General features: G+C 38.6%; 1 protein-coding gene across 1 annotated transcript; it reads left to right on the plus strand.

Moving 5' to 3' along the window:
• Positions 1-2,106: 2,106 nt before the first annotated feature.
• NRTN (neurturin) lies at positions 2,107-25,552 on the plus strand. Its single transcript, XM_089675704.1, has 2 exons — positions 2,107-2,308; positions 15,603-25,552. The coding sequence occupies exons 1-2, from the start codon at positions 2,113-2,115 to the stop codon at positions 16,034-16,036; spliced, it is 630 nt and encodes a 209-aa protein (XP_089531830.1). The 5' UTR covers positions 2,107-2,112; the 3' UTR covers positions 16,037-25,552.
• The last annotated feature ends 1,655 nt before the right edge of the window (positions 25,553-27,207 follow it).

A 27,207-nucleotide genomic window follows, 5' to 3' on the forward strand; every position in this document is an offset into this window, starting at 1 on the left:
TTACAGTATGTAAATAAATAAATAATAATATAAAAAAATAAAATAAAAATGTAAAAAAAAGTTTAAAAATTATAATTTTTGGTTATAAACTAATTTGGCTTATTTTATTTTTTTTACTAAAAAGATAACAGAATAAATTTTGGCCAAGATTTATGATGATATGTTTTATTTGCAAAATTTTATAAGAAAAACACTTTTTTTCAAAATTTTTGGACATTTTCATTTACATAGCAAAAAAAAATAAAAATCCCAGTGGTGAATAAATACCACCAAAATAAAGCTTAATCTGTTTAAAAAAAATGGTAAACAATTCATATGGGTACAGTGTTGCATAACCGTGCAGTTGTCATTCAAAGTGTGATAGCACTGAAAGCTGAAAATTGCCCTGGACAGGAAGGGGGTAAAAGTGTCCGGGCAGGAAGTGGTTAAAGAAAACACTAGTATCACGTGCAGATTTTTTCTGCAATGTGTATAAAACTCATTGAAGCGCGCATGAAAACTGATGAAAACTGATGCTAACTGATGTCTCTACAAGTGAAATCTGCACATCAGTTTCCATCAGTTCTTCTGCACGTATGGTGTGAATGAGGCCTTAATGCTATCATCTTGGAACAAAATTCTAAGTAAGGTGTAATCCATACTGGTGTATTTGTAGTTTGTAATTTGAAAACATGAACATGTTGCGTAGGTATTTTGTTAACCTGTAGACTCACTCATAGAACAGGTGCTTCTAGGTGCCTGCCTTCATGTGTGATTTATCTGAGACTGCCATTACCTTCTGAAAATACCACCTCCCTGATTGTCACAGTGATCCAGTACTTTCTGAGTCACTTTGTTAGACCCGTTATGGAGATCGGGACTTTTGATTTCATTATGAGTTTGCTTTTTTCTGGGTCAAAATCTCAAACCAGAAATGATAGCTTCCATAATTTCCTTCAAAGTAGTACTAAAACCTCAGGTTTTTCTTTATTTGAGTTGATCAGCAGTAATGCCTACATATGCCAACTATAAAAGCCTACTGAAAGAGAAGTCCAGAAACACAATTTGCAAGTTTCACCATCACAGCCTCTGCGTTCCTGTGCGCCGCTTCCTCACACTTTCTTCTTCAGGTGTCACATCACTGTCTGGGTGACATAGACTCTTTCATTTGGCTGTCAAGCTGCAGTGTCCTAGAGTTCAGAGGACTGCAACTGCAGGATGATGTGATGACAAACAAACCGATGTCATGACAAACGGCAGCTAGCAAGGCACAGCGGACTAAAAAATCAGGGTTTTTTTTGCATTAAATGCATTGCTGAATAATGGGAACTTTGGCGGTGGGAGATTGATTTGTATCCAGAAATGGGCTTCCATTTCAAAATATAAAATAATATATGAAATAATGTCCAAATAAAAGTGCAAAAATAAAAGTCCCAATCAGGAGCGTCCCTAGAGTTGGTGTCCAATCCATTATGCTCCCCAATCCGCAGATCCGATCTATCCTGTGGGGATCGTCAGCATGCAACCTATATGGGGTGACACTGGACCCGCTCAACGAAAAGGTAAGTTGTAGAGAAAGCCGACGATCCCCGCAGGATGGATCAGATCCATCCTGCAGGGATCGTCGCCTTGCTTTACAACTTACCTTTTCGTGGAGCGGGTCCGGCATCACCCCGTGCGGTCGGTGTTACCCGGTGCGGGCCGCACCTGCCTCAGGACGCCACTGGTCCCAATCCAAAGAATGAAGATATCTTAAATCCAATGTGCTCCAAGAAATGTATCTATTAACATGTATATATTTTTTGCACTGTTTTTTTGTTTTTTTTTCATTTATTTTGTTTGATGGTTTGTAAAGAAAGAGCAGCAACATTGGTTTAGGAGTTAAATATATTTTTTGGCGCAGGTTTTTTTTGGTTAATAATTTCAAAATATAGAGTGCATATTGTGTTTAGATTAGGGGAACAAATTATAAAATTTGGCATTATCCTCATTATCCTTAGAAATGCTGTTAACTTACAGTAGTTTGTAAATGTCCCTGCGTACATTAACATATGATGCTGTACCACTGTATATACTGACATTGGCATGTGTATCTGTCTTTTGTAGAGTCTCAATGCCTTGATTGTTCTTAAGATGAAGGTATGGAAGAGGACAGCTCCTGCTTTGATGCTCCTCTGTGCTGTGTTGTCTCTACTGGTCTGCACAGAAGTCTTCTTCCGGAGCTGGAGATTCAGTTCAGCCTCATCTCGGTCTGTAACAGGTTTGTCACCAAAAAGACAGCGGAGATTCCCAAGAGCAACAGAACGCAAGCCACCAATGATTACCCAATGTAAGAGCAGTGTCTTCATTCTAATCTCATCTTCCATCTTTATACTAATCCTATTAAGTACTTTAAATTCAATATACAAAAAATATATTTTCCCAGCACTCTTTATTTCCTTAGGAATAAAGAATAATTTAGTGCTATAATTGAATATTAGAGACCGTTCTTCTATTAAAACATTTTGACAGATGGCTTGCTGATTCAGTAAATTTCAGAGCACTACATCCTCCTTCTGTATCAATGATTTGTGAGAAATACAGTCACAACTTTGACAAATGAACATGGCATTAATTTAATGAATGGTGCACTTAGAACTTGGAAGTCAAATGCAAGTTTCCACCTGGCACGGAATAGAAAAAACAATTAACATAGATAGGACTTGGCAGTACTGTCAACTCTGACAGCAAATCTATTATCGTATTTACATTCAAATTAGGTGGTTTACTTCCACATAGAAAAACCAGGGTGAAATCTCAAACAAGGGCAAGTCACCCATCACTTTTGCTTTGAAGATGAAAGATAGCCTGAAGAGGCAGTGTTTTTGAATCACTTTGTGAAGAATCTATACTATAATATTTACAGTACAGATTAATTTAATGCTAGTGCAGAGAGACAGAACTTCTGTGGTTCAGAAATTTTGGTGATCCAGTGCTGCAGCACAAAAAGTGTAAAAGTATACAAGTACGCATGGTTTTACATTTTTATTTTTGCTCCCAGCATGCTTCTGGGAGCAGAAAGCAGCTGCACCTGTCCCTTCCTCCACTCGGAACTCCAGTAAGCACTGGAGGAGCAGGGTGGAGAGCGGGAACAGACAGTCACTGCTCTCCGTTCTGAGCAAACCAACAACTGAACCATCAGTGGTCATGTGAATGCCCAGTTCTCAGTCTTAGAGCGGACGTGGAACATCTGCGGCATCACAATGATGCTGTAGCATAGAAGCGAATATACTGCATATGTTTACTTTCTTAACAGCCCCAAATTTCTCCTGTAAAGTGGTAGTAAACTTGTTTTTTTTATTTTACCTACAGGTAAGCTTATAATAAAGCTTACCTGTAGGTAAAATCAATATCTCCTAAACGTGCACCATTTATGATATTCTCTCTTTTGTAAAGCCGGTGCATGTACTCTGAGGAAAAAAAGTTATAATGAAATTAACGAATGCATTTGTTTCATTTGCCGTTGCAATAGTTTGGGCAGATGGGGAAATGCATTCATTTTAAAATTTGTTCAATAATTGGGATTCAGTTAATGAATGGATCCAAATTTTGTTCATTCATTAATCTGGATGCACATGACGCCAGTCAATATTTTCCAATCAGCTCATGCCACTTCTCTTGGTGGGTTGGACTAGCATCTGGAAATATTGAATCGATTCCATAATATATTGAATATATACAGTAGCAATCTTCCAGAAAAAACTGCATCATTTTTCAAATGCATTGGACCAATGAATATACGAAATGGATGCTGAAGATACGAAATTAATTCCGAAATTGAATAGAAATTCTTCAGTGAACGAATGCATCCAAAATGAAATGAAAATTTCTGTTGTGCACATGTCTAAACATTATTAGTGTAAAAAGTGCTTTGATATCATTACTGCTGCTCGGAGTAGTTTCTATGCCACCTTGCTATGCAAGAAGTCACAGAGCTACACTTCCTATGGCCACTGAAGTTGGAAAGATGATCAGAGGATACTGTGCTACAGTAGGAACATTGTCTTGTAGTCCAGCAAAGAACTGCACATGCAGGACTGACAACACTGATTATTATTTCATTGCGGCAGTGTCACCAATGTCAGCCCATAGCAAGAAACTAAGTGCCTCTTGTATTCTAAAGGACTTCAGTATCCTGGCAGGATCACCAAGAAGATCTCACTACTAACATCAGTCTTACAAAGAAATTACAGAAGAAAATGTGTATTTGTGTGTACACACAGCTATATGTAAAGTTTTGATTACATGTACACTTTAATGCATTTCATGTGGAATATTATAACTGTTCAAGCTTTGTTTAAAAAAGACTATTCCCAGCCAAAACTGTTTTTCTACTTTTGGATAAAGAAGGGTAAAATCTTCAACCTGTTTTTTTTTCTATTTGATTTCTATGACACTAGGGCAAGATAAGGTTCAGGAGCTGATGAGCTGGATATAATAAGAGGAAAAAGATATGCCAGTGACAAGTGACTGTTGTGCTCTAATCACCCCAAACTAAAAGAAAACAAATGACCCACAAAATAGGAAAAAAACAAAATGCCCCCCGAAAATAAACAACTACTAAGTTACCAACCTTTCCCCAACCCAAAAGAAAAGTCCATAAAATTACTGCTGCTATAACTCATCTCCAAACTTTTAAAAGTTTAAAAAGACATAGGGAAAAGATGACAATTATAAGAAAAAAAACAGCTAAGGGGTTAAGTACTGAAGGGCAAGCCATCTCTAGTTGGCAACAATATTCAGTCTTTAAAAGGACTATTTGGTTCAATGAAATCCCATGAACATGAGAAGACATGACATGACAAAGAAGAGTATAACTCATCACTATAATACACAGAACACTTTCCTTTCACTTTTACCAGCTCCAACACACTGACACTATGGTGTTGTTTTACTAAAGAAAAACAGACTGTTCACTTTCCAAAGGAAGTTGCCCTTTGCACAGGGAATTTCTCCCCAGAGCATTGTGAGTGTTTGTGAAATTTTACTTTACCAACACTACCCAATCATGTGCAGGGAAAATTTAAAAACAGCATATTTGCTTGCATATTATTGGATGACGTAAATCAGCAGAGCTTCACCTCGTTCACTAGAATCTGGAGAGAAATCCCTTGCAAACTGCAAATTGCCTTGCAAAGTGAACAGTCTATTTACTTTAAGTAAATCAACCCAATGGCTGTATTTAGCTTCCCCTCTTTTAGTGGGTGGAGGGGTTATTCATCTCCAACAACTTATTTGATGCTGTGTAAATATTGATGAGGGTCAAGGGTGCACAGGTCATTATGGGTCAGCACCAAAATTTGAGGTTGATGAATTTGAGCAAAATTTGAAAATTCAAATCTCATCCCTGTACCTCCTACACTGGGACAGGAAGCAAAGGAAACCTAAGAACACATAGATCAATAAAAACCTTTAATGCAACCAAATGTTCCAGTGTGCCCTGAGTTGACTTTATAATGGACATTGCTGTTAGCAATGATGGTCAAATCTAGTAAATCAAATTTGCCCAAACATTTACACGTGTATCTGTCTTATCTACAGAGAATCCAAAGAATGGTGATTCATAAACTGTATGATTCTCTATAGACTGGACAAATTTCCATTCATATATTCAGAACAAAATGCAATAGATCAAAGATTTACATGGTTTGTGATTTGATTTTCTCACAACTAGCTGATGTTTTCAATTATCGAAAGTGTTTTACAAATGTTTTGAAAGTGTAGAAACCCAATATGCTGTGAAGATATCATCCAAGCAGTCAGGTAGTAAAGGACCACATCAAATTACAGTGAGTCTCCTTACAAACAACCACTTGGTCTACATCTATCTGCTCCCCAGGCCCTATCTGGTGGTTTTAATTTAAAGAACATTGGGAATGTTCTCCTGCATTGCAGGAAACAGTGTTCCTTTGATCAAAGGTATCATACCCCTTTCATTGACATACAGACCCTTAACCCTTTCTTAGTCATTGATACCCACAACAGTTTACTTCTCAAATTTCTTGCCTTAAGAATTAAGAGAATGTTAAGCCACCCAAAAGAAATTACAGGGTTAAATACTTTACATAGTTCTTTGCAGCAATGGTTTTATTCCCAGATGTCACTTTACAATCCAATTTCATTTTACACCTGGGAGTAATAAATGAAAGCTAATATTGTTTTATGCAGCGGATCTGCATATGTCCTGGATAATAAATTCTGTATTTTTATGACACTGGTATAAAATGTTTGTAGGATCTGCATATTGAGGTGTTAAGTTGACACCAAGAGACATAGCGGAGTACTTAAAAGGGTAATAACCTGAGTTATAAGGAACTGTAACACTGAGCAATGGTAGAGGTTAAATTAAGGAATTACAGTAAATAATAGTGTGAGTTGTAGAGAGAGGTTATAAAAAGCAACTCTGTTATGCAGATGGTTTGTGTGTGGCATCAGAAAAAAGGTGTTTAAAACTATATGAAATTATAGTAGTACAGGGAAAGGGATTAACTGAATAATAATACATACAAAATGGAAATTGAAATTCAAGGGCAAAGTTATAACTCCAAATGTTTTATAATAATGAACTCTAAAAAAGGAGTTTTGCTTGCTCTGATAACTGCGCATCGCTGAATTTTACAGTACCTAGGAAATTATGTGCTTAGATCAGTAGTTCTTATCTGGCAGTGTAGGGACCTCATGCATTACTTCATAACACGCAAACCAACAGTACAAATGAAAAACAAAAACATATGTAAAAATTTGGTTTCATTTTCTTTGTTCACCATCTCTACTCTGCAAGAGTGCCTCTGCCAATGAGGTCCAGCACTGTCACAGGTCTATTTTACATTTAACATTAATGTTAAACTATTTGTCAAAGAAATTCACAGCTAAAGTTAGCAAATTGATCTATTAGATATATTTAAAGTAAAAGGCATAACCCTCTATGTTTAATAGAAATGTGGCATCCCAACCTCATGGGCTAATATAGAAAAGACCAATCCCCTGCACTTGAGAGATGTTTACTGGAAAGCAATCAGTCTATATTCATCAGCTGATCCAAATAATGGCCATGGCTTTGCTGTCCTCTAGTGGGCTGGGGAAACCCAATGGGAAGACTGTAAAAGCAAGAAAACAGAGGGATCACCAACCTAGTGCATCCTTTGTTGCCTCTCAGTGCTGTGTATTTTCTGCAACCTCTTTGCAGTTGATTTCTGTCTACATGTCACTCCAGGGATGGCTGCATGGCATTTTTTAAGGGTGGGTTTCTGGATGGTAACAATAGGCCGCAAAATTAAAAATGAACGACAGATTGCAAAACATATTAATTAATTATTAATAGTAAAAAGGTCACGTCCGAGCATGTAGGCTCTTTACAAAATAATCTAGAGTGGGTGACAGGACAAAGAGAAGGCAAATTTATTAAATACTTTCTTCAGCTCTGTGTATACAAAGGAGCATGGGGGAGCTCTTGTCCACAATGGGCATGGTATTGACACAGATCCAGATGATCCATATTGGCTCACAATTGAAATGATCCAACAATATTTAGACAGAATAGAGCACCTGGAGTGGATGGCATACACCCACGGGTCATTAAAGAATTGAGTTCTGTCATTTCAAAGCCATTGTTTCTAATTTTTAGGGACTCTTTAATGACTGGCATAGGACCACTGGATTGGCGTAAGGCCAATGTGGTGCCTATATTTACAAAAGGACCAAAATCTTTGCCAAGTAATTATAGACCTGTTAGTTTATCTTCTATAGTTGGGAAGATACTGGAGAGTTTAATAAAAGACCACATAGATGAGTTCTTGCTGGAAAAAATATTTTAAGCAACAGACAGCATGGATTCATGAAAGACAGAAGTTGTCAAACAAATCTGATTTCTATTTATGAGCAAGTGAGCAAAACCTTGGACAGAGAGGTGGCTGTGGACATGGTATTCTTGGATTTTGCAAAAGTGTTTGACACAGTTCCCCACAAACGGCTGATGTGTAAGGTAAAGTTTACAGGCTTGGAAAAATCCGTATGTAAATGGATAGAAAACTGGCTAAAAGATCGTATTCAGAGAGTAGTGGAAAATTATTCATACTCCGATTGGTCTAGGGTTCTCAGTGGTGTACTCAGGGGCAGACTGACAACTCATGGGGCCCTCGGGCAATATGGGATCATGGGGCTCACACTCAAAGCACACCCAAAAAAGCCTATAAAAAGGTACCAGGGGCATTTCATGGGGCCCCCTACTCACCCCGGGCCCTCGGGCAGTGCCTGAGTGCTCAAATAGTCAGTCCGCCAGTGGGTGTACCCCAAGATTCAGTGTTAGGACCCATACTTTTTAATATATTCATAAATGATATAAGGTCTGGGATTAACCATTAGCCGCCCGGCCAATGGCCGTTTGGCGGCTTCAGAAGTGTCTCTCCGTTCCGGGTACACGCCATTTGGCGTGCTCCCGCACATGCGCCGTTTGCACTAATGCAGAGCGGCGCAGCAGTGCGATCTGTCACCGGCCGTGCACCTCGGACACGGCCGATGACAGATCCGAGTACCAGCTCCCGTTGCTGGTACCATGTGACCTGCTGTGACCAATCACAGCAGGTCACATGACAGTTGTATACAATGGATGGCTTCATTCATGATGCCATCCATTGTATACTAGTGCCTAGCTGTGAATGGTCACAGCTAATCACATGCATATGTCATGTGATTAGCTGTGACCAAATTACAGCTAAGCACAAAAAAAAAAAAAAAAAAAAAAAAGCTGAATGAATCGATTTCATTCAGGTAAATGCTTGCATATAGCAAAGTAATTCTTTGCTATAAGCAAATTGTGTAAAAAAAAAAAATACTGATCACTTCCCCAAAGTAGTACAATGTTACTATGGTAACATTGTACTACTTTGGTCATAGTAAAATATGAAAAAAAAATCTTAAAAAAAATTAAAAAAAATGTAATAAAAAATTAAATATAATAAAAAAATAAAAAAATATATATATTTTTTTTTTTCATACTGTCACCAGTCAGTGTCCCTGTTCACCGCCATGCCAGTTATATGATGACACTGTACTGCACTGGTGACAGTATGTAAAAAAAAATTGTGAAAATAATTTTTTTAATTTTTTCATTTTCCGAAAAATTATGACAAAAAAATACTTCAAAAAACTCGCCATGCCTCTTATGAAGTACGTCGGACTGTCTACTCTGCAAAAAGGGGTCATTTGGGGATATCTGTACTGTTCTGACATTCTTGGACCTCAAGAAATTAGATTGACTGTCAGTCCTTCAGGATTGATCAATATTCAGATCTATACCATAGTTTGTGAACTCTATAACTTTCCTACAGACTAAATAATACATCCTAATTTGGGTTATTTTCACCAAAGACATGTAGTAGAATACATCTTGGCCTAAATTTATGAAGAACAATTATTTATTTGTAAACTTTTATAACAGAAACAAAGAAAAATGTGTTTTTTTTTCAAAATGTTTGGTCTTTTTTTGTTAATTTAGCAAAAAATAAAAACCCCAGCAGTGATTAAATACCACCAAAAGAAAGCTCTAGTTGTGTGAAGAAAATGATAAAATTTTAGTTTGGGTACAGTGTTGTATGACCGCGCAATTGTCATTCAAAGTGTGAGAGTGCTGAAACCTGAAAACTGGCCTGGGCAGGAAGGTGTAAAATTGCACGGTATTGAAACGGTTAAAAATGCCGTTTCAGTCTTTGCAGATGATACCAAGCTGTGCAGTGGAATAACGTCTTTACAGGATGTCTCCAACTTACAAGCCAACCTCAATGCACTGTTTAATTGGGCAACTATGTAGCAAATGAGGTTTAATGTTGATAAATGTAAGGTTCTGCACTTTGGGGCTAAGAATATGCATGCATCATACATACTGGGGGGGGGGGTACAACTGGGGGAATCAATGGTGGAGAAGGATCTGGGAGTTCTGATAGATCATAAGCTTAATAATGGCATGCAATGCCAAGCTGCAGTTTCTAAAGCGAGCAAAATCCTCTCTTGTATTAAAAGAGGTATAGACTCCAGAGAGAGATATCATATTACCCCTGTACAAATCATTAGTAACACCTCATCTGGAATATGCAGTTCAGGTTTGGACACCAATTCACAAAAATAACATTGGGGAACTGGAGAAAGTACAGAGAAGGGCAACCAAACTGATAAGAGGCATGGAGGAGATCAGCTATGAGGAAAGATTAGAGGAACTTAATTTATTCTCTCTTGAGAAGAGGAGATTAAGGGGGGATATGATCAACATGCTTAAATACATTAGTGGTTCATATAGTGATCTCAGCATAGAGATATTCACCCTGAGGTCATCACAGAGGAAAAAGGGGCACTCTTTATGTCTGGAGGAAAAGAGATTTAAACTCCAAACACAGAAAGGTTTCTTCACAGTAAGAGCTGTGAAAATGTGGAATAGACTCCCTCAAGAGTTGATTCTGACCAGCTCAATGGAATGCCTAAAAAAAGGCCTGGATTCTTTCCTAGATACACAGAATATAACTGGATACTAACATTTATATGTAAAGTTGATCCAGGGAATATCCGATTGCATATCAGGGTATCGGGAAGGAATTTTTCCCCTGCAGGAGCAATTTCATTCCTAATCATACTATCTATAAGGGTCCAAAACATTTAGTAGAGATTAAAAAGATTCTGTTGTTAAAAGATACACTAAGTTGCCAAAAGTGTTGGGACATCCCTCCAAATCATTGGATTTAGGTGTTCCAATCACCTCCATGGCCACAGGTATATAAATTTAAGCACTTAGGCAAGCAGACTGCTTCTACAAACATTTGTGAAAGAATGTGTCGCTCTCAGGAGCTCAGTGAATTTAAGCATGGTACCGTGATAGGTTACCACTTGTGCAACAAGTCCATTCATGAAATTTCCTTGCTATTAAATATTCCACGGTCAACTGTTAGTGGTATTGTAACAAAGTGGAGGGAACTCAGAACAACAGGAACCATGAAGTGGTAGGCCATGTTATAAGTGGAAGCAACTGGGAACAACAGTAACAGGCCACATAAAATGGGGTCAGCGCATGCTGAAGCACACGGTGTGCAGAAGTCGCCAACTGTCTGCAGAGTCAGTAACTAAAGATCTCCAAACTTCATGTGGCCTTCAGATTAGCAGAACAGTGCATAGAGAGCTTAATGGAATGGGTTTCCATGGCCGAGCAGCTGCATCCAAGCCTTACATCTCCAAGTACAATGCAAAGCGTCGGAATGCCATAGTGTAAAGCACGCCACCACTGGATTCTAGAGCAGTGGAGACATGTTCTCTGGAGTGACCAATCACGCCTCTCTGTCTGGCAATCCAATGGACTTGTATGGGTTTGGCAGTTGCCAATAGAACAGTATTCCCTGACTGCGTTGTACCAAGTGTAACATTTGGTGGAGGGGCGATTATGGTGTGGGGCTGTTTTTCAGGGGTCGGGCTTGGCCCCTTAGTTCCAGTGAAGGGAACTATTAAGGTGTAAGTATTCCAAAACATTTTGGACAATTACATGCTCCTAACTTTATGGGAACATTTTGGGAGTGGCCCCTTCCTCTTCCAACATGACTGCGCACCAGTGCCCAAAGCAAGATCCATAAAGACATGGATAAGCAAGTTTGGAGTGAAGGAACTTGACTGGCCTACACAGAGTCCTGATCTTAACCTGATAGAACACCTTTGGGATGAATTAGAGTGGAGACTGCGAGCCAGGCCTACTCATCCAACAGAAGACAAATGCGCTTCTGGAAGAATGGTCAAACATTCCCATAGACACACTCCTAAACCTTGTGGACAGCCTTCCCAGAAGAGTTGAAGTTGTTATAGCTGCAAAGGGTGGGACAACTCAATATTGAACCCTACGGACTAAGACTGGGATGCCATTAAAGTTCATATGCATGTACAGTCAGGTCCATAAATATTGGGACATCGACACAATTCTAACATTTTTGGCTCTATACACCATCACAATGGATCTGAAATGAAACGAACAAGATGTGCTTTAACTGCAGACTGTCAGCTTTAATTTGAGGGTATTTACATCCAAATCAGGTGAACGGTGTTGGAATTACAACAGTTTGCATATGTGCCACCTACTTGTTAAGGGACCAAAAGTAATGGGCCAGAATAATAATCATAAATCAGACTTTCACTTTTTAATACTTGGTTGCAAATCCTTTGCAGTCAATTACAGCCTGAAGTCTGGAACGCATAGACATCACCAGACACTTGGTTTCATCCCTGGTGATGCTCTGCCAGGCCTCTACTGCAACTGTCTTCAGTTCCTGCTTGTTCTTGGGGCATTTTCCCTTCAGTTTTGTCTTCAGCAAGTGAAATGCATGCTCAATCGGATTCAGGTCAGGTGATTGACTTGGCCATTGCATAACATTCCAATTCTTTCCCTTAAAAAACTCTTTGGTTGCTTTTGCAGTATGCTTTGGGCCATTGTCCATCTGCACTGTGAAGCGGCGTCCAATGAGTTCTGAAGCATTTGGCTGAATATGAGCAGGTAATATCGCCCAAAACACTTCAGAATTCATCCTGGATAGTCCCAAATTAGAACTATTCAGACTGAGGACGTCTTGCTGATTTCTTAGTTGAGCACTGTTGAAGTCCTGACTGAAAGCAGATAGCAGACTTCTTTTTAAAGTGCAGCAACAAGTAATTTCAGGAGTGAGCTAAGTTCCTTTAGCAGAAGTATTCGTTGGACAAGCTCTTCAGAACACTAGCCAGTGCTCCCTTTTCTCAGACCCACGCTGACTATTAACCGCTTCCTGATCGCCCTATAGCAGAAATATTTCTACAGGGCGACAAGGGTGCGCAAAATCACGTATACATTCACAGCTGCGGCTGTCAATCACTGGGTCCCGGCCAAGCATCTCTGATGGGGAGGAGAACTGTTTGTAAACAAAATAGTTCATTATAAACAATAATATATTATAAACAATATATTATCTCAACAGCCGTTAAGCAGATATGCAAAGTAATTGCAGCAGCAAAACTACTGTGTCTTTAGTAACAATAAAAAGAAAGTATTTAAAAATGTAGTGTAAAGTAAACACTGCAAAAGTAAGTCAAAAAGGTATTTATTAGGTAAACAGCGATAATAAGAGGAGAATTTGAGCAAGAAAAAAAGAGGAAAAACAGGAAGTCTGGAAAGCAATAGAAGACAGACAGATCATTTGGCAATAGAGACAGATATAGGAAAATATTATGGAATAATAAGGAGATGAGAATAAGAGATGGAAAATAGAGAGGAGTAATCCCAAGAAAAAATGTTTTTGGAAGGTGCAATAAGGGAAAAAAGGCACACACAAGACAAAACATATATCTATGTGTATATGTATATAAATATATATATATATATAGATATATATATTGCCACAAGTATTGGGACAGCCCTCCAAATTATTACATTCAGGTGTTCCAATCACCTCCATGGCCACAGGTGTATAAAATCAAGCACCTAGTCATGCAGACTGCTTCTACAAACATTTATTAAAGAATGGGTCGCTTTCAGAAGCTCAGTGAATTCAAGCGTGGTACCGTGATAGGTTGCCACCTGTGCAATAAGTCCATCCATTAAATTTCCTTGCTACAAAATATTCTGCGGCCAACTGTTAGTGGTATTATAACAAAGTGGAGGGAACTCAGAACAACAGCAACCATGAAGTGGTAGGCCATGTCATATGACAGAGCAGGGCTGAAGCACGCAGTGCGCAGAAGTCACCGTCTGCAGAGTCAATAGCTAAAGACCTCCAAAGTTCTTGTGGTCTTCAGATTAGCAAAACAACAGTGCATAGAGAGCTTCATGGCTTTCCATGGCAGAGCAGCTACATCCAAGCCTTACATCACCAAATGCAATGCCAAGCTTCGGAATACCAAGGTGTAAAGCACACCGCCACTGGACCTAGAGCAGTGGAGACGTGTTCTCTGCTTCTCTGTCCGAAATTCGAAATGGTACTTGCCTGACTGAATTGTACCAAGTGTAAAGTTTGGTGGAGGGGGGATTATGGTATAGGGTTGTTTTTCAGGGGTTGAGCTTGACCCCTTAGTTCCAGTGAAGGGAACTATTAAAGTGTCACCAAGTGCCATGCAAAACGTCAGATGCAGTGGTGTAAAGCACTTGCCACTGGACTCTAGAGTTGAATCTGTTATAGCTGCAAAGGGTGGTACAACTCAATATTGAACCCTATGGACTATGACTTGGGTGCCATTAAAGTGTATGTACGTGTAAAGGCAGGCATTCCAATACTTTTGCCAATATAGTGCATATATAAATATTTTTATATATATATATATGTATATATATATATACTGTATATATATTTTTTTTTTTTCCTTTGGGAGGGGGTGGACATGCAAACAATTAATTGAAGTCACATCCATTACACCAGTTGTGAATTAGTTTTCTTCCAAACCTCACCAACACAAGCCCAGATACAGAGGGATTGGTTATGCCCACAAAACATGTTGGTTATTGTTCTGTCCTTGCTACATATTTCCCTGTGTATAACTCGACATGCAGCTAAACAATCTTATTCTGCAATAAGCCAGACTGAATGTAATCTTGAAGCTTTATTAACAAAACAGTGTGGGGTGAAGCAATTAAAAAAAACAGATAAAACATACTGTGTGTGTCAATGTAAGAACATACAGAAAACACAATGAACATTTAGGCTATAGATGGCAGAAGGTTCAAGCCTACCAGTGATGCTTCCTCTAGGGGATGCAAAAAGGTTTAAGTTTTCATCCAACGTGCTTTGATAGTTGGCTCCTTCTCTCCCAGGCTCTAAGGTGGAGTCTGAGCTCCCAAAATGCATCACTTTCCTTTCTCTCAGAATTATGGAAAGATTTATTAACTGTTACCTCTTGTCTAAACAGTCTCTATTTCCTGTAAAACAGTAAATTAATTACCGGCATCTAGTGGTCAAATTTGATATTGCAGGCAGGACAGGCATAATATATTCTCCTGCTGGTGGCAGAACAGTTATCGTCTTTAATCTCATTATGAATAAAAATTGAACTGGACTTTCAACCATACATATGCCACTCTCATCACACTTACTTTTGTCAATCTGGGGACCTCCACTTTGGACCCAGCCTTTTAACTAAAATATCAACAGATCTAAATACCTACAAAATTCTTATCCAGCACTTCACACACAAATCTTTCCATTTTATGCTTGACTAAGTTACAGTTGAATACCACCAGTTGTAGTGTGGATTGAGTGGGGAAAGTTTAAAATCTCTGGCATGATCTATTACTGTCTATGACTAGTGACATGAGGTCTCTCTTTACTCCAAAACTAAAAACAAAATATATTTTGTCTGGAGTATCACTTTAACATGATGATTACCTAATGAGAGGTAAAGCACAAGGAAGCCTGCCTGAAAAGTCTGGGAGATATGTGCAGAAATTTACAGATATAGTGCTATTGCCTTATATTTAATTCTGAAATTGTGAAAGAGAAGTTGCAAAGTTTAGAAAATGTACATAAAAATGTGTCAGATTTTCTTTTGTTATGACAACTTATAACTTATTTGCCCACATATTATTTACTGTGTCATCTCCCTTTCAGACACCGCCCTTTTCGAAAGCTACACTCAAGGGGAAATCCGAGAGCTAGTATCTACTCTGGTAGAAAGGTACAGCCAGTCCTTGCATTCTGGAGACGACCCAAAAAATGTACCCAGGATGAAGAGAGCACGTGTACGGAAACAGCCATGCACCATAAAGGAACTGGAAGTCAGAGTCAGCGAGTTGGGGCTGGGATATGTATCAGACGAGACAGTTCTGTTCCGCTATTGCAGTGGTACATGCGACGCTGCTGTGCGCAACTACGACCTCTCTTTACAGAGCATTCGAGGAAAGAAGAAAATAAAAAAAGAAAAAGTGAGAGCAAGACCTTGCTGCAGGCCTCTAGCATACGATGATGATATTTCTTTTCTGGACTCCAAAAATCATTATCATACTATCAAAGAGGTCTCAGCTAAAGACTGTGGCTGCGTCTGACAAATACTGATAAATGAAACAAAAATAATAAATATGTCCTATCTCTGCTGTTTTGGTCACCTGGAAACAGGAGTGCACGGGATTTATCATTTCTACCTCACTTAAATATATAGAATGGAGATCTGATTGTGTTACCTACACAAATGGTTTCGAGAAACTATACCAGCTTGATGGATTTGGAGAGCTGAAAGTCCTCTGCAACATATATAGAGTTTGGCTGCGTTGGCCCTCATAAAAGAATCTACTTTGGTACATTTCTGTGCAGTAAACACGGAAAAATGAAAAAGGGAATTCAGTTTTATGCTGAACGTGGAATCTCCTTCTTTGTTACTATGATAAACTAAGTAACAATTTGCTTTAAAGGCTGTCTAGCCAATTCATCTTCCAATAGCCACTTTCAAAGTTTCAGGGCTTAATTTAACCAACAGAATACACAATTTGCCACTTCTCAAACAGACGTGAGTGGGGACCATTGTACACCATATTAAGCAGTTATTGTTATCTGTGCCAAAAATCCTAGCTTTTTCACTTTAAACGTTTGTGACTTGTTGCTAGTGTGCATTTTACGATGCAGTTACAACAGCCTAATCAATATACAGACTACAGGTTATCAACAATATTTAATTATATATGTGCACGTTTTGCCTGTAAATGTCATTGAATGCCTATTAGTATGGGTTGACATTTTTCCCATAAAGGGTATTATTTATAAGTGTTATGAAGATCTTTCACAGCAGGCCAGGTTGGTTATGACAGAGATATGACCTACTCTATTATCTTTACATAGTCATGATGAAATTTTGTATTTACATTCCACATGCTAGAGATATGTATAAATACAAATAATGAGCTATTCTAGTACAAAGGTGTTGCTATGTACCCAGAATCCATTAGATGTGGCTTAACACATAACTAAGGAACAATCCCATAGATGCTATAGTCTTTAAACTCCCTTCTAAAGTCCACCCAAAACAAATGGTTTATATATTAGCTGGAAAGGTGTAGGATGTAGTCCTTGTTATAGGTTTGTGACCCCCATAAATGTTTGTAACATCATCTGTCAAATGCCTGGCAGACCTTGCTTAGCAGCAGCAGCATCATTAAAGTGGTTGTAAAGTTCTGACATGAAATATGAACAATGCATATCCCTGTATAGCAGTGGTCTCCAAACTGCGGCCCTTTGTTTGCCTTTATCCAGCCCTTGGGGCACTATTTCATACACCAACACCAACAATGGTGCACAGTTCCTGTCAATGACACAAACAATGGGGCACAGTTCCTCCCAATTACACCAGCAATGGGGCCCATTGATGCCAATGATGGGGCACAATTCCTCCCAATGATACAACGATGGGGCACAGTTCCTCTCCAGGACACCAACAATGGGGCCCAATGACTCTTATGATGGGGCAATATTCCTTCCAATGATATCAATGATGGGGCACAATTCCTCCCAATCACACCATTGATGGGATACTATTCCTACAGATGATGGTGCACTATTCCTAGCAATGATAGACACTATTCCTACCAATGACACCAATGATGGGGCACTATTCCTCCCAATGACATCAGCGATGGGACACAATTTCTCCCAATCACACCAGTGATGGGACACTATTCCTACCAATAAGACCAATGATAGGGCACTATTCCTACCAATGACACCAATGATGGGTCACAATTCCTCCCAATGACACCAACAATGGGACATTGTTTACTCCAACTGATGCTGCAACATTTTTACTACACAGTGTGGCCCCTCTAAAGTCTGAAGGAAAGTAAACTGGCCCTTTGTTTAGAAAGTTTGGAGACCCCTGCTCTATAGTGTGTACTTGTTTCAATTAAGAGCAGTAAGGGGTTGATTTACTAAAATTGGAAAGTGCAAAATCTGGTGCGGCTGTGCATGGTATCCGATCAGCTTCTAACTTCAGCTTGTTCAATTAAGCTTTGGCAAAAAAAATAAAATGAAAGCTGATTGGTTTCAATGCAGAGCTGCACCAGATTTTGCTGATTCTTTCCTCTGCCAACACCAAGATAACACGGCTATATTAGTGAATGAGCACCCCTGGGTACTACCCAGGGGCCCCAGGTGCATGGCCCCATGACAATCTTGCAATAAATTATACTTTCCAACTGTCACAGATTTGCCGGCATAATCATGCATTTTACCAAGCTGTTCTGGGATGGCCATGTCCCGGGCAGCATCCAGGAGCCTGTACTTTGACCTCTTGATCCCAGTATTATGCCCTCCTAATACCCTCCCCCTTTGTACTGTGCCCTTCTACCTCCCCCCTGTACTGTGCCCTTTGTGTTGATTAGTCTTTGATTTGTCACACATTTTTATATTGTTTAAAATTGAGTTAATTGAAAGTACTTATAAATATATGTTTAAACATATTAACTATTTATAAGTTAATTCTTGAGAGTAGGTACGTAAATTGGGGCAGGCTGGTAGGGGCCCTAGTGTGTAACTTTGCCCATGGACCCATGAGGCTATTAGGATGGCCCTGCATGTGAAAAATGGTGACAGGGGAGGGACCTCCAGCAGATTGACAGCCTCAGCTCTGGTCCTGTAAGCTGTGTGGAGTGATGTGTGTCTCTTCACTCCAATTGGCCCTCAAAATTCTCCGCATTGAACTCGCAGTGTAATTTCAGCTCTCCGTCCCCTTTTTTCTGAACTCTTAGACAAGCTGTATAAATTCTGCACTGTGATTGGATGTAGAGAAAAGATGACTGTAGATAAACAGGTACAACTAATGAAGGAGGACTAGTTTCATCTCTGTGTATTTCCTGAGGCCTGACACTTCACTTTGTATATGTAAGGGTTTACAACCACTTTAAGCCTTGCTTGGAAAATGCAATAGGGGAGTAGGTGAAAACACCGATCTCTTCAATGGCAAAAGCTGCATTTATCCCTTCCTGGACACCTTACTTATTCTAGTTGAAACTATGCTGTTTGCTCAAATATAAAATCGAATTTTTGAGGATTCTGTGCAGTATTACATATTACGATTACAGCTAGCTGCATCTGTATTTTCAGTTATAATTAATCCTCTTACCATATAGTGGATAATCTTTTCTGCATCTTTGCAGCCTTTGTTCTAATGGCATCAGCACTTTCCCATTTATATACCTGCAGAAGTACGTATATGGAATATAATACAAAGAAAAGGTTTAGATATTTGCATCTACTTTGTAAAGTGTATAAGAATTACAGTACAAAATACATGTGTTGCTGTGTACAATCCATTTTTTAAACATTAGAAAACATATTTTTAAATTGAACCAAATAATGATGTGTTCATCCTAGCATGCTTGCACTGGTTTTGCTTTCTTTTGTAGAACTAAAGTTCAAGTACTAAAAGTGATTGTATACCAATAGCCCCAAGTTAAAGTGTACTATATGTATAGTCAAAACCTATTTTTAGTTTTGGATAGAGTACAGAAAGGCTAAACTTCTGAGTTTATTTTTTGCTGTATATGTTCCATTGGGAAGATGTCCATTTTACTTCCTGTCCCAGAGATGCAAATGGAAGTTAGTGGAACCCCTTTAAAGCCCAGTACATATGTATCAAAAGTTGGCCAGTTCAGCAGGAACCGTCTGATTTTCAATACATGTCTACTGATGTCTGATCAACAGAAGCTGGTCTAACAACTGGCTTCTTCGAACAGTCTTGTTGGAAAACCAGCATTCAGTCAACAATCAGTGTATTCTGGCGGGGAAGTCAACCTGTCAGAATACAATAGCACAATGGGAAAAATCCCAGCATCACACATCGTGGTGTCATTGCGAGAATCTGTCAGGTTTTTTTTTTTTTTTCATTTAAGCCGCTGGCTGAACAAAAAAAAAATGAATGAGTCTACCCAGCTTTAGACAGTTGTCACCAGAACATGTGTTCCCATTGGAAGATTTTACCTTACCTAATGTTCTGAGGACAATCCAACATTTTAGAGTTTTCCCCAGAACATGTGTTCCAGGTTTGAAGATTTTACCTTACCTAATGTTCTGAGGACAATCCAACATTTTAGAGTTTTCCCCAGAACATGTGTTCCCATTGAAAGATTTTACCTTACTTATTGTTCTGAGAACAATCCAACATTTTAGAGTTTTCCCCAGAACATATGTTCCCATTAGAAGATTTCCCCTTACCTATTGTTCTGGAGACAACACTAAAATGTTGGATTGTCCCCAGAACAATAGGTAAGGTAAACATTTTCCAATGGGAACACATGTTCTGGGGACAACTGCCTAAAGCTGGGTTGACACATTCATTTTTTTTTGTTTATTTCTATTTCAGTAACATTGGTCACCAGAACAAATAAAGAGGTGAATCTGTCCAATTGGGAAATGCACAGCAATAACAACTTGACAGAGGGTCTAAACTTTTCTACTCTTTCCAGAACTATAGTTTTGTCAGAGGTACATTTTAATGTTTTTAGAAGCGATTCATTTTGAACAAGTAAAAATGTTTTATTAAATGCATAATATTTAGCTGCAGCTGATACACAGCAGCCGTATAAGCTAGCAGTTCTCAATCCTTCTCCACCCAGGTCTAAACTGCTAAACCCAATGATCTATGAACCTTATCTATGGGATCTAAAGGTGACTAAGAATTTAACTTCTACACACATTTATAATGGTTTTATGTTAAATCACAAAATATAAGATATTGAAAATTCAACATGAAGCTCCAAAATGTACTTAAAATTGCCATGAAATGCCATAGTGCAATATGCGTATTACATTTTACTATAGTAACTGCACGCAAGCTAACTCAAAAACCAAAGTTAAACTGCATGTAAGCAGAAATGCTGAGAACTAAGGAGTGATTGAAAATATATTAGATTATATTTAAAAAGAAAGAATGCTCATTTTGCCAGGATAAACTCTCTTCTGCTGTCTACTTGAGATACGGTGCTTTGGTCTCAATAGTAGTTGCTTTCTCAAATATTTTTCTGCTTCTCTGTTAGCCACATTTGCACTATGGTGCAGTCTAGTTCCTCTCTGTTCATACTTTTACAACACTTTGTCTGCTCCACCTTTGAACAACTGTGTTCACACCACCTTCTGCCCACTTTGTCCCCTTTTTCCTTACTTGGCCCATACCACTTTCTGCTTATACTGTTGACCATCTGATGTCTCCTCTGTCCATATGTCTCATTCTGTCCACAACACTTTTCATCCGCTTTGTTCATCTTCTGCTTCACTCATTTTACACTATCTACCGCCTCATCTCTTCCACATTCTCTAACTTCTGTAAATGTGCCCACAACATATTGTCCATTTAACCCATTATCATTCCACTTCTGACAAATGGTCATTCTGCTTCAATCCAGCATTTTTCCTCTCTGCCTCTTCTGCACACTCTCACATACAGTTTACGCAATGTCAGATCTCTCAAGGCAGGCCAACAGCTACAGCTATACAGTTCTGGAGGGGGCTTCTATTCGATCCAGTCAGATTTCAACTGGTGTTGGGGAATATCAGCTTCTAAGGCTGCTCAAGGTAAACCAGCAATTAACATTCACTTCCCAAACACAGGAGTTATGCTAGCCCAGCTCGCCGCTCTACGTACACAAGTGAAAAATCCAGATGTTCTGCAGAGCAACACTTCATTTATTAAAAAACAATTAATAAAAGCACCTCAATGGTACAAAAGTACACATGGAGAGAGACAGGTAAAGCATGTTTCACACTTGCTATGCGTCTTCCAGGTCTAGAGGGACCTAAAGAGAGTGCAGCCATCCGGATTTTTGACTTGTGCATGGTGCTGCTCAATAGAGCTGGTGAATACTCCTATGTCCTTGCCTGCATGCTCCACCAACAGAAGCCGTATAGAACACCACTTAGAATAGCTAGTGTAAAGTTCAGAGAGAAAGAGCAAAAAAAGCTCTATTTATGATAAAAGAATGATTATTAATAAGCTATATTAAGCATTACTATTATTCTTTACAAGCTAGTGGTTAGATGAAGTAAATGATCTTGATACGTTCCATAAAATCGAAGATGCTGCGCTCCTCTACAGATATTTATACCCATACACCTCCAGAGCCTGGTACTGGCTCACAAGTGGTTTGTTCTCCACCTTTGATTCATTATCAAAACATGAAAAATAGCCTGACTACAAAATCAAAGCCATTGTTAAGGATTTATTGAATGGTCCAGTGTAAGACAGACCACCTGTTAGAGTGCAGAGATTCTAATGGTATGCCTTGTGCCGGATCATTCATTAAACCTTCAGTAAATACTGTAATCCAGTGCAAAATAGATCACAAGAAACTTCACGCTCTGAAAGAGAGAGATGCTTCAGGTGGTCGATCTTTTACTGGACCATTCACTAAATTGTTATGGCTTTTATTTTGAAGTGCAGTTTCCTTTCCTTTTTCTGCTAAATGATTTTGATATTTGTTTGGTTAATCACTGTGTGTAAATTAAAATGTGGTAAACAGTACCGTCATTCCCATTTACTAAGGCAGTTAAAAGTCTGTTCAGTTTGACGTATTCAGATTAAATGATGATAGTTTACTTATCAAATCTTAACTGCTATTAGCACTGCCATGTGGAATTTGCCCAATAAATACATTCTAATAGTTGACTTACTGTTGATCATTGGCCTCATGTCACTTCAGAATAAACCCCCAAAAATTAGAAAAAAAACAAAAAGGGAGTAATCTCCTATACTGGCCTTTCTGTTAATGATATAAAAATGGTAATAAGGCTTTTAGGAGCTTTGTAGAATTTGGCAGCACTTGGTAGGCAAAACACCGTAAAAGCCCTTATTGTTTCAACCTTTTTTGATCTCTGAATTTATGTTCTCACTGGGGTTTACATTTCTATACTCAGAAAAAAGTTCTGTTTGAGCCTGCCCCTGAATATAGCGAAATCATGATTCCACAGGTAATGGTCACCCTCTAGTGGATTTTTATTATAAAATGTTACTTAAAGGTACAATCACATAAACATTAATTCTTGCCTGTTTAACGTCAATTTACAAGTAGATAAATGCTTACTGCTGAATCTTACAAGGAATAGAACAGCTCCAGCTGACTAAGTATCCGATGTGGTTTCAATTATTAATTTATTTATGCAAGGCAAAATTCTTAGGTAGGGACAGTTAAGGAGGTTATTGTTAGGTGCCTATAAATAGGGGAGCAATATTTTAATATTTAAGTTCAATAATTATTCATTCAGTTTTTGTTAGCTCCATGGAACCATATTGATATTGCAGACATAATGAGATGCCCTGCTTTTATGATATTTGTAATCTGTCATATGGCATCTACAAGACAATATCTGCAGCATAACAGAGGAATGTTTTAGGATCATTAGTGTGCATGGAGGATATTCCCCCTTGGCAGGGGTGGATTGACAACTCATGGGGCCCCCGGGCAATAGGGGATCATGGGGCCCCTGTGTCCTTGCCCAAACTCAAAAAAGCCTATGAAAAAGGTACCAGGGGCATCTCATGGGGCCCCCTACTGACCCCATGCCCTCGGGCAGTGCCTGAGTTTCCAAATGGTCAGTCCGCCCCTGCCCCTTGGTCCACATTTTATAGTCTTCATGGAAACCTTCCTTTAAATCGTGCTGTAAAGTTTGGATAAAGCCAAGCTAAATGCAGAATAAGCCATGTCAGAGTTCAGCAGTGCCATGTTATTAGACTATGGGTGCTTTCTTCTGGGGCCATTTCCCATCCTCTTCTTTTCTAGTGAGGTCTGAAGGATGTAGTCCATGATAAAGTATATCAACTGTGAGACTAAGGCTGGCCATAGAAGGGCCGTTTATCGGCCAAATTGTCGGGCGATAAACAAAAAATCGGTTCTTGCTGCCATGGATGCTGCCACCAATGCTTACGAAAAACGGCCATTTTTCGTGTATTTTCCAGCATGACTGATAAAAAGAAACGAGAAGATACGCGAAAAAAGGTCAACGGCATTGCCCCACTAATGGTGTGAATATCGGACGATTTTTCGTTCGGACGAAAATTCAGACGATAAACGACCCGTCTATGGCCTGCATAAATGTCAGCTTTTGGGTAAATGGGGCAACAGATTGCTCCATGTTCTTACAACACAGGCTTCAATTCAGTATATAGCAAGGGAAAACATTATACAGAATCTCATGGCAAAACCAGCCTGTGGTATTGATAGCCACTCTAGAGAAGATGGTTTTCAAATCTGACATTCCCATTGTCTTCAAATAAAGAGCAACAGCACCATTCATTGGCTTATCCAGTAGTATCAATAAATAAGATCCAGATTTGTTTCCATTTCTCACCCTAGTAATGAAGTGCAAACACCAGCAAACATATATGACCTGTGCATATGGAAACATACATAGTTTGAGGTAATTTTGTTCTATTTTTTTAAGTTTACAAGTTTTTGAACTGACATATTATATTTGAAAATGATTGTTGGAGAAGAGACAGCACAGCAGCAGATATATCTCCTTTCCAGCTGACTCCCTCTGATTCAAACATTTAGCTGAGCCTTCCAATAAGAGTTGAGTCACTCATATGATGATATATTAAATTAACTTGTTTACCTAGAGCTATTTTAAGTAGCATGCTTTTTTTTAACACTCTGCTCACAAAATCTTTTTAAATGATAATTCTGTTAGCCTTGACCTTCATTAATAAATAAAAATATATATGTACACAACCACTGTACATTTCTTTGTAATTACAACTCTGAGAACACCAATGTATTGAAATCTCACTAAATATTGAAGATGATGGGTTAGAACGGGTAATCTTGTGTATTGCTCCTCTTTCTGTCTAAATGCCCCAGCATTAAACACTCCTGGCAGTGTTCAAAAATCGACCACAGATATTTTGTTTCCGCAAAATCACTTATACCAAATCTTAGAGATACTAGGCAGAGAACGCTAACATTAACTGGTCTATTTATCACCCCAGGTTCACACAACTTTCACCCAATATTTACACATTTTTCACCAAAGATTCAAATTAAAAATGTGTGAATCTTGGGTGAAATAATTGATAAATAGGCACTTTGTAAACCACCCTTCTAATGTCAAATATATAAACATCTGTATTGCTGGCTCAGAAAGTATTATTTCCACTATTACAATTTTTATAAGAGATTAATTTAAATACACCTGGCTTGAAATATAGTGACAAACATATTTTACATAAATTCACTGTGTTCCAAATGTCACAGGTTTTCCATACTATCCCGTAAGCATCATTCTGTGTAACAGTACATTTAAATGTTACATGTTCCAAATATATATATGTATATATATATATAGATACATACATATATATTTATGTGTGTGTGTCTGTATATTTATATATATATATGATTAACATAGCCAACAAGAAATATGTTTATTTTATTTCTTTTGTTATTTAAACATTGTTTTTAGAATCTTGCTTTGTGAAAATGTATTTATTCCTTTTTATTCTTCAAAATTTTATTTGTACCAGGTAATTTTGTATAAAAATGTGTCAAAATGCTAAATATTTTAAAAATAAAAGTGTAATGTCTAAAGGATTGTGTGTTTTCCTAGAAATTATTATTATTCTGTTTCAAGTAAAAGTTTATTGAAAGAGTTTATATAACCAAAGAGATATAACCAGAGTACAGAAACGTAGATACAAACACTAAGAGTTAAAGTGTTACTCAACCCACAAAAGTAAAATCAGTCTGTATTTGCAGTAAAGCATGCTTGTTATAATCACTGTGGAACCAAAGGGGTTAATCCTCCGCATTGTGTAAAAAGGCTGTTTGATCCTGTCTCCTCTGATCCTCACCTTCTTCTACTGTCATCACCCATCTGCTGATGGAACAGAGCCTTGGGGGTAAGCTGCACATGCTCAGTTTGGTGAGTATTGCTAAATATTTTTTTTTCTTGGGAGAGTGCATGTGATCAGCACAGGGCCAATCAGTGCTGTCCTGACAGAGGGTCAGGGGTCATGTAGCTTTATAGGACAGTCAGAGCAGAATGAAAACTTATCCTACAAACTTTAATATGTGCTCTGCTGGACACTGATAGAAGTCACAAGACTGCTCTACTGCTGATGAGAAAAGGTATTTAGCACTTTGTATTTACTAAAATAATTGCATTTCCATTTTTCTGTGTACTCTGGGAGGCCAGAAATTATGAATGCAGGGTCCTAGGTTTAGTAACACTTTAAGGCACAGGGTAGACAATACAAATTCAGGTGGAAGTGCAATCATGATGAGAAAATGTAGGGTACCCATCAAAACATACAGTATGTGCTGGGCATATGTTTCGGGGAGGGGAGCTCCAAGTGCTCATGTCTTCACCAGAAGATCTGAAGATGGTTAAGATAAAGCACCCCATCAAAACTTTTAATACTGTAGTAAGGAAAGTCCCTGCTGGGGGGGCACCACTCTAGCCGTTTCAAAGGCAAGAAAGATGTGTACTGTAACAGACATAGAGAAAAGGAAATATGTAGTGTGCAAAGAGTAGGAAAGAAGGAAGTAAGGGAGGATGGGGATAAGAACAAGGAGTTGGGCCTTCATGGATGTCTAAACGCTAGGTGATTCTTCCATTTGCTCATGAAGGGTTAAATCACCCATAGAGACTCACTGAAATCTCTCCCAGAATAGGAGATCCAAGGATCCCAGACCTTTTTTTATTTTTTTTTCATAGTTTATGATGTAGAATGGCTGCCAACTTTTCATTGAACAGGTTTTTGTTTCATCTAAGTAATGGGCCAGGTTCTGGGCCACCAGGCTTTATCTAAAGTCTGTTTGGTGGCAGTGAAGATAAAAGTTAAAAGCTTGAATTTGTCCAGAGTGCATTTGGACAGTTTGAGATAAAGTAGGCCTTGATAGGGGTTAATTAGAATACTAGGAGAGCATAAACAAGATAGACCCTGGTCTAGAAATGTCTGACTCTAGAGCATTTTAACCAGACATGTATTTAAGTGCCAGCTGTTCCACAAATGTAAAACAGCAGGTGCCCTGGACAAATTTGGCCAGTCTGTTAGATACAATGTAACACCTAAACAATAGCTTATATTTGGCATCATTGAATAATGAGTTCAGTGATCCATGTGTATAGTGTCCCAAATCTAGGCCCCCTGTTGCAGCTCAGGATTGTTTTCCCATTGGGAGGCATAAGGCAGATGGCACATGTGTGTAAGCAGGTATGCCTTCATGCTGACTCTTAATGG

Source organism: Staurois parvus, unplaced genomic scaffold, assembly GCF_062004578.1.
Source record: "Staurois parvus isolate SC_StPar_1 unplaced genomic scaffold, SC_StPar_1.0 ptg000013l, whole genome shotgun sequence".
Lineage (NCBI taxonomy): Eukaryota > Metazoa > Chordata > Amphibia > Anura > Ranidae > Staurois > Staurois parvus.

Excerpts from the sequence above, each read along its gene's own strand:
- NRTN (XM_089675704.1), top strand. The coding sequence starts at position 2,113 with ATGAAGGTATGGAAGAGGACAGCTCCTGCTTTGATGCTCCTCTGTGCT. Across the intron at positions 2,309-15,602 it reads GCCACCAATGATTACCCAAT|ACACCGCCCTTTTCGAAAGC; the intron begins GTAAGAGCAGTG and ends TCTCCCTTTCAG.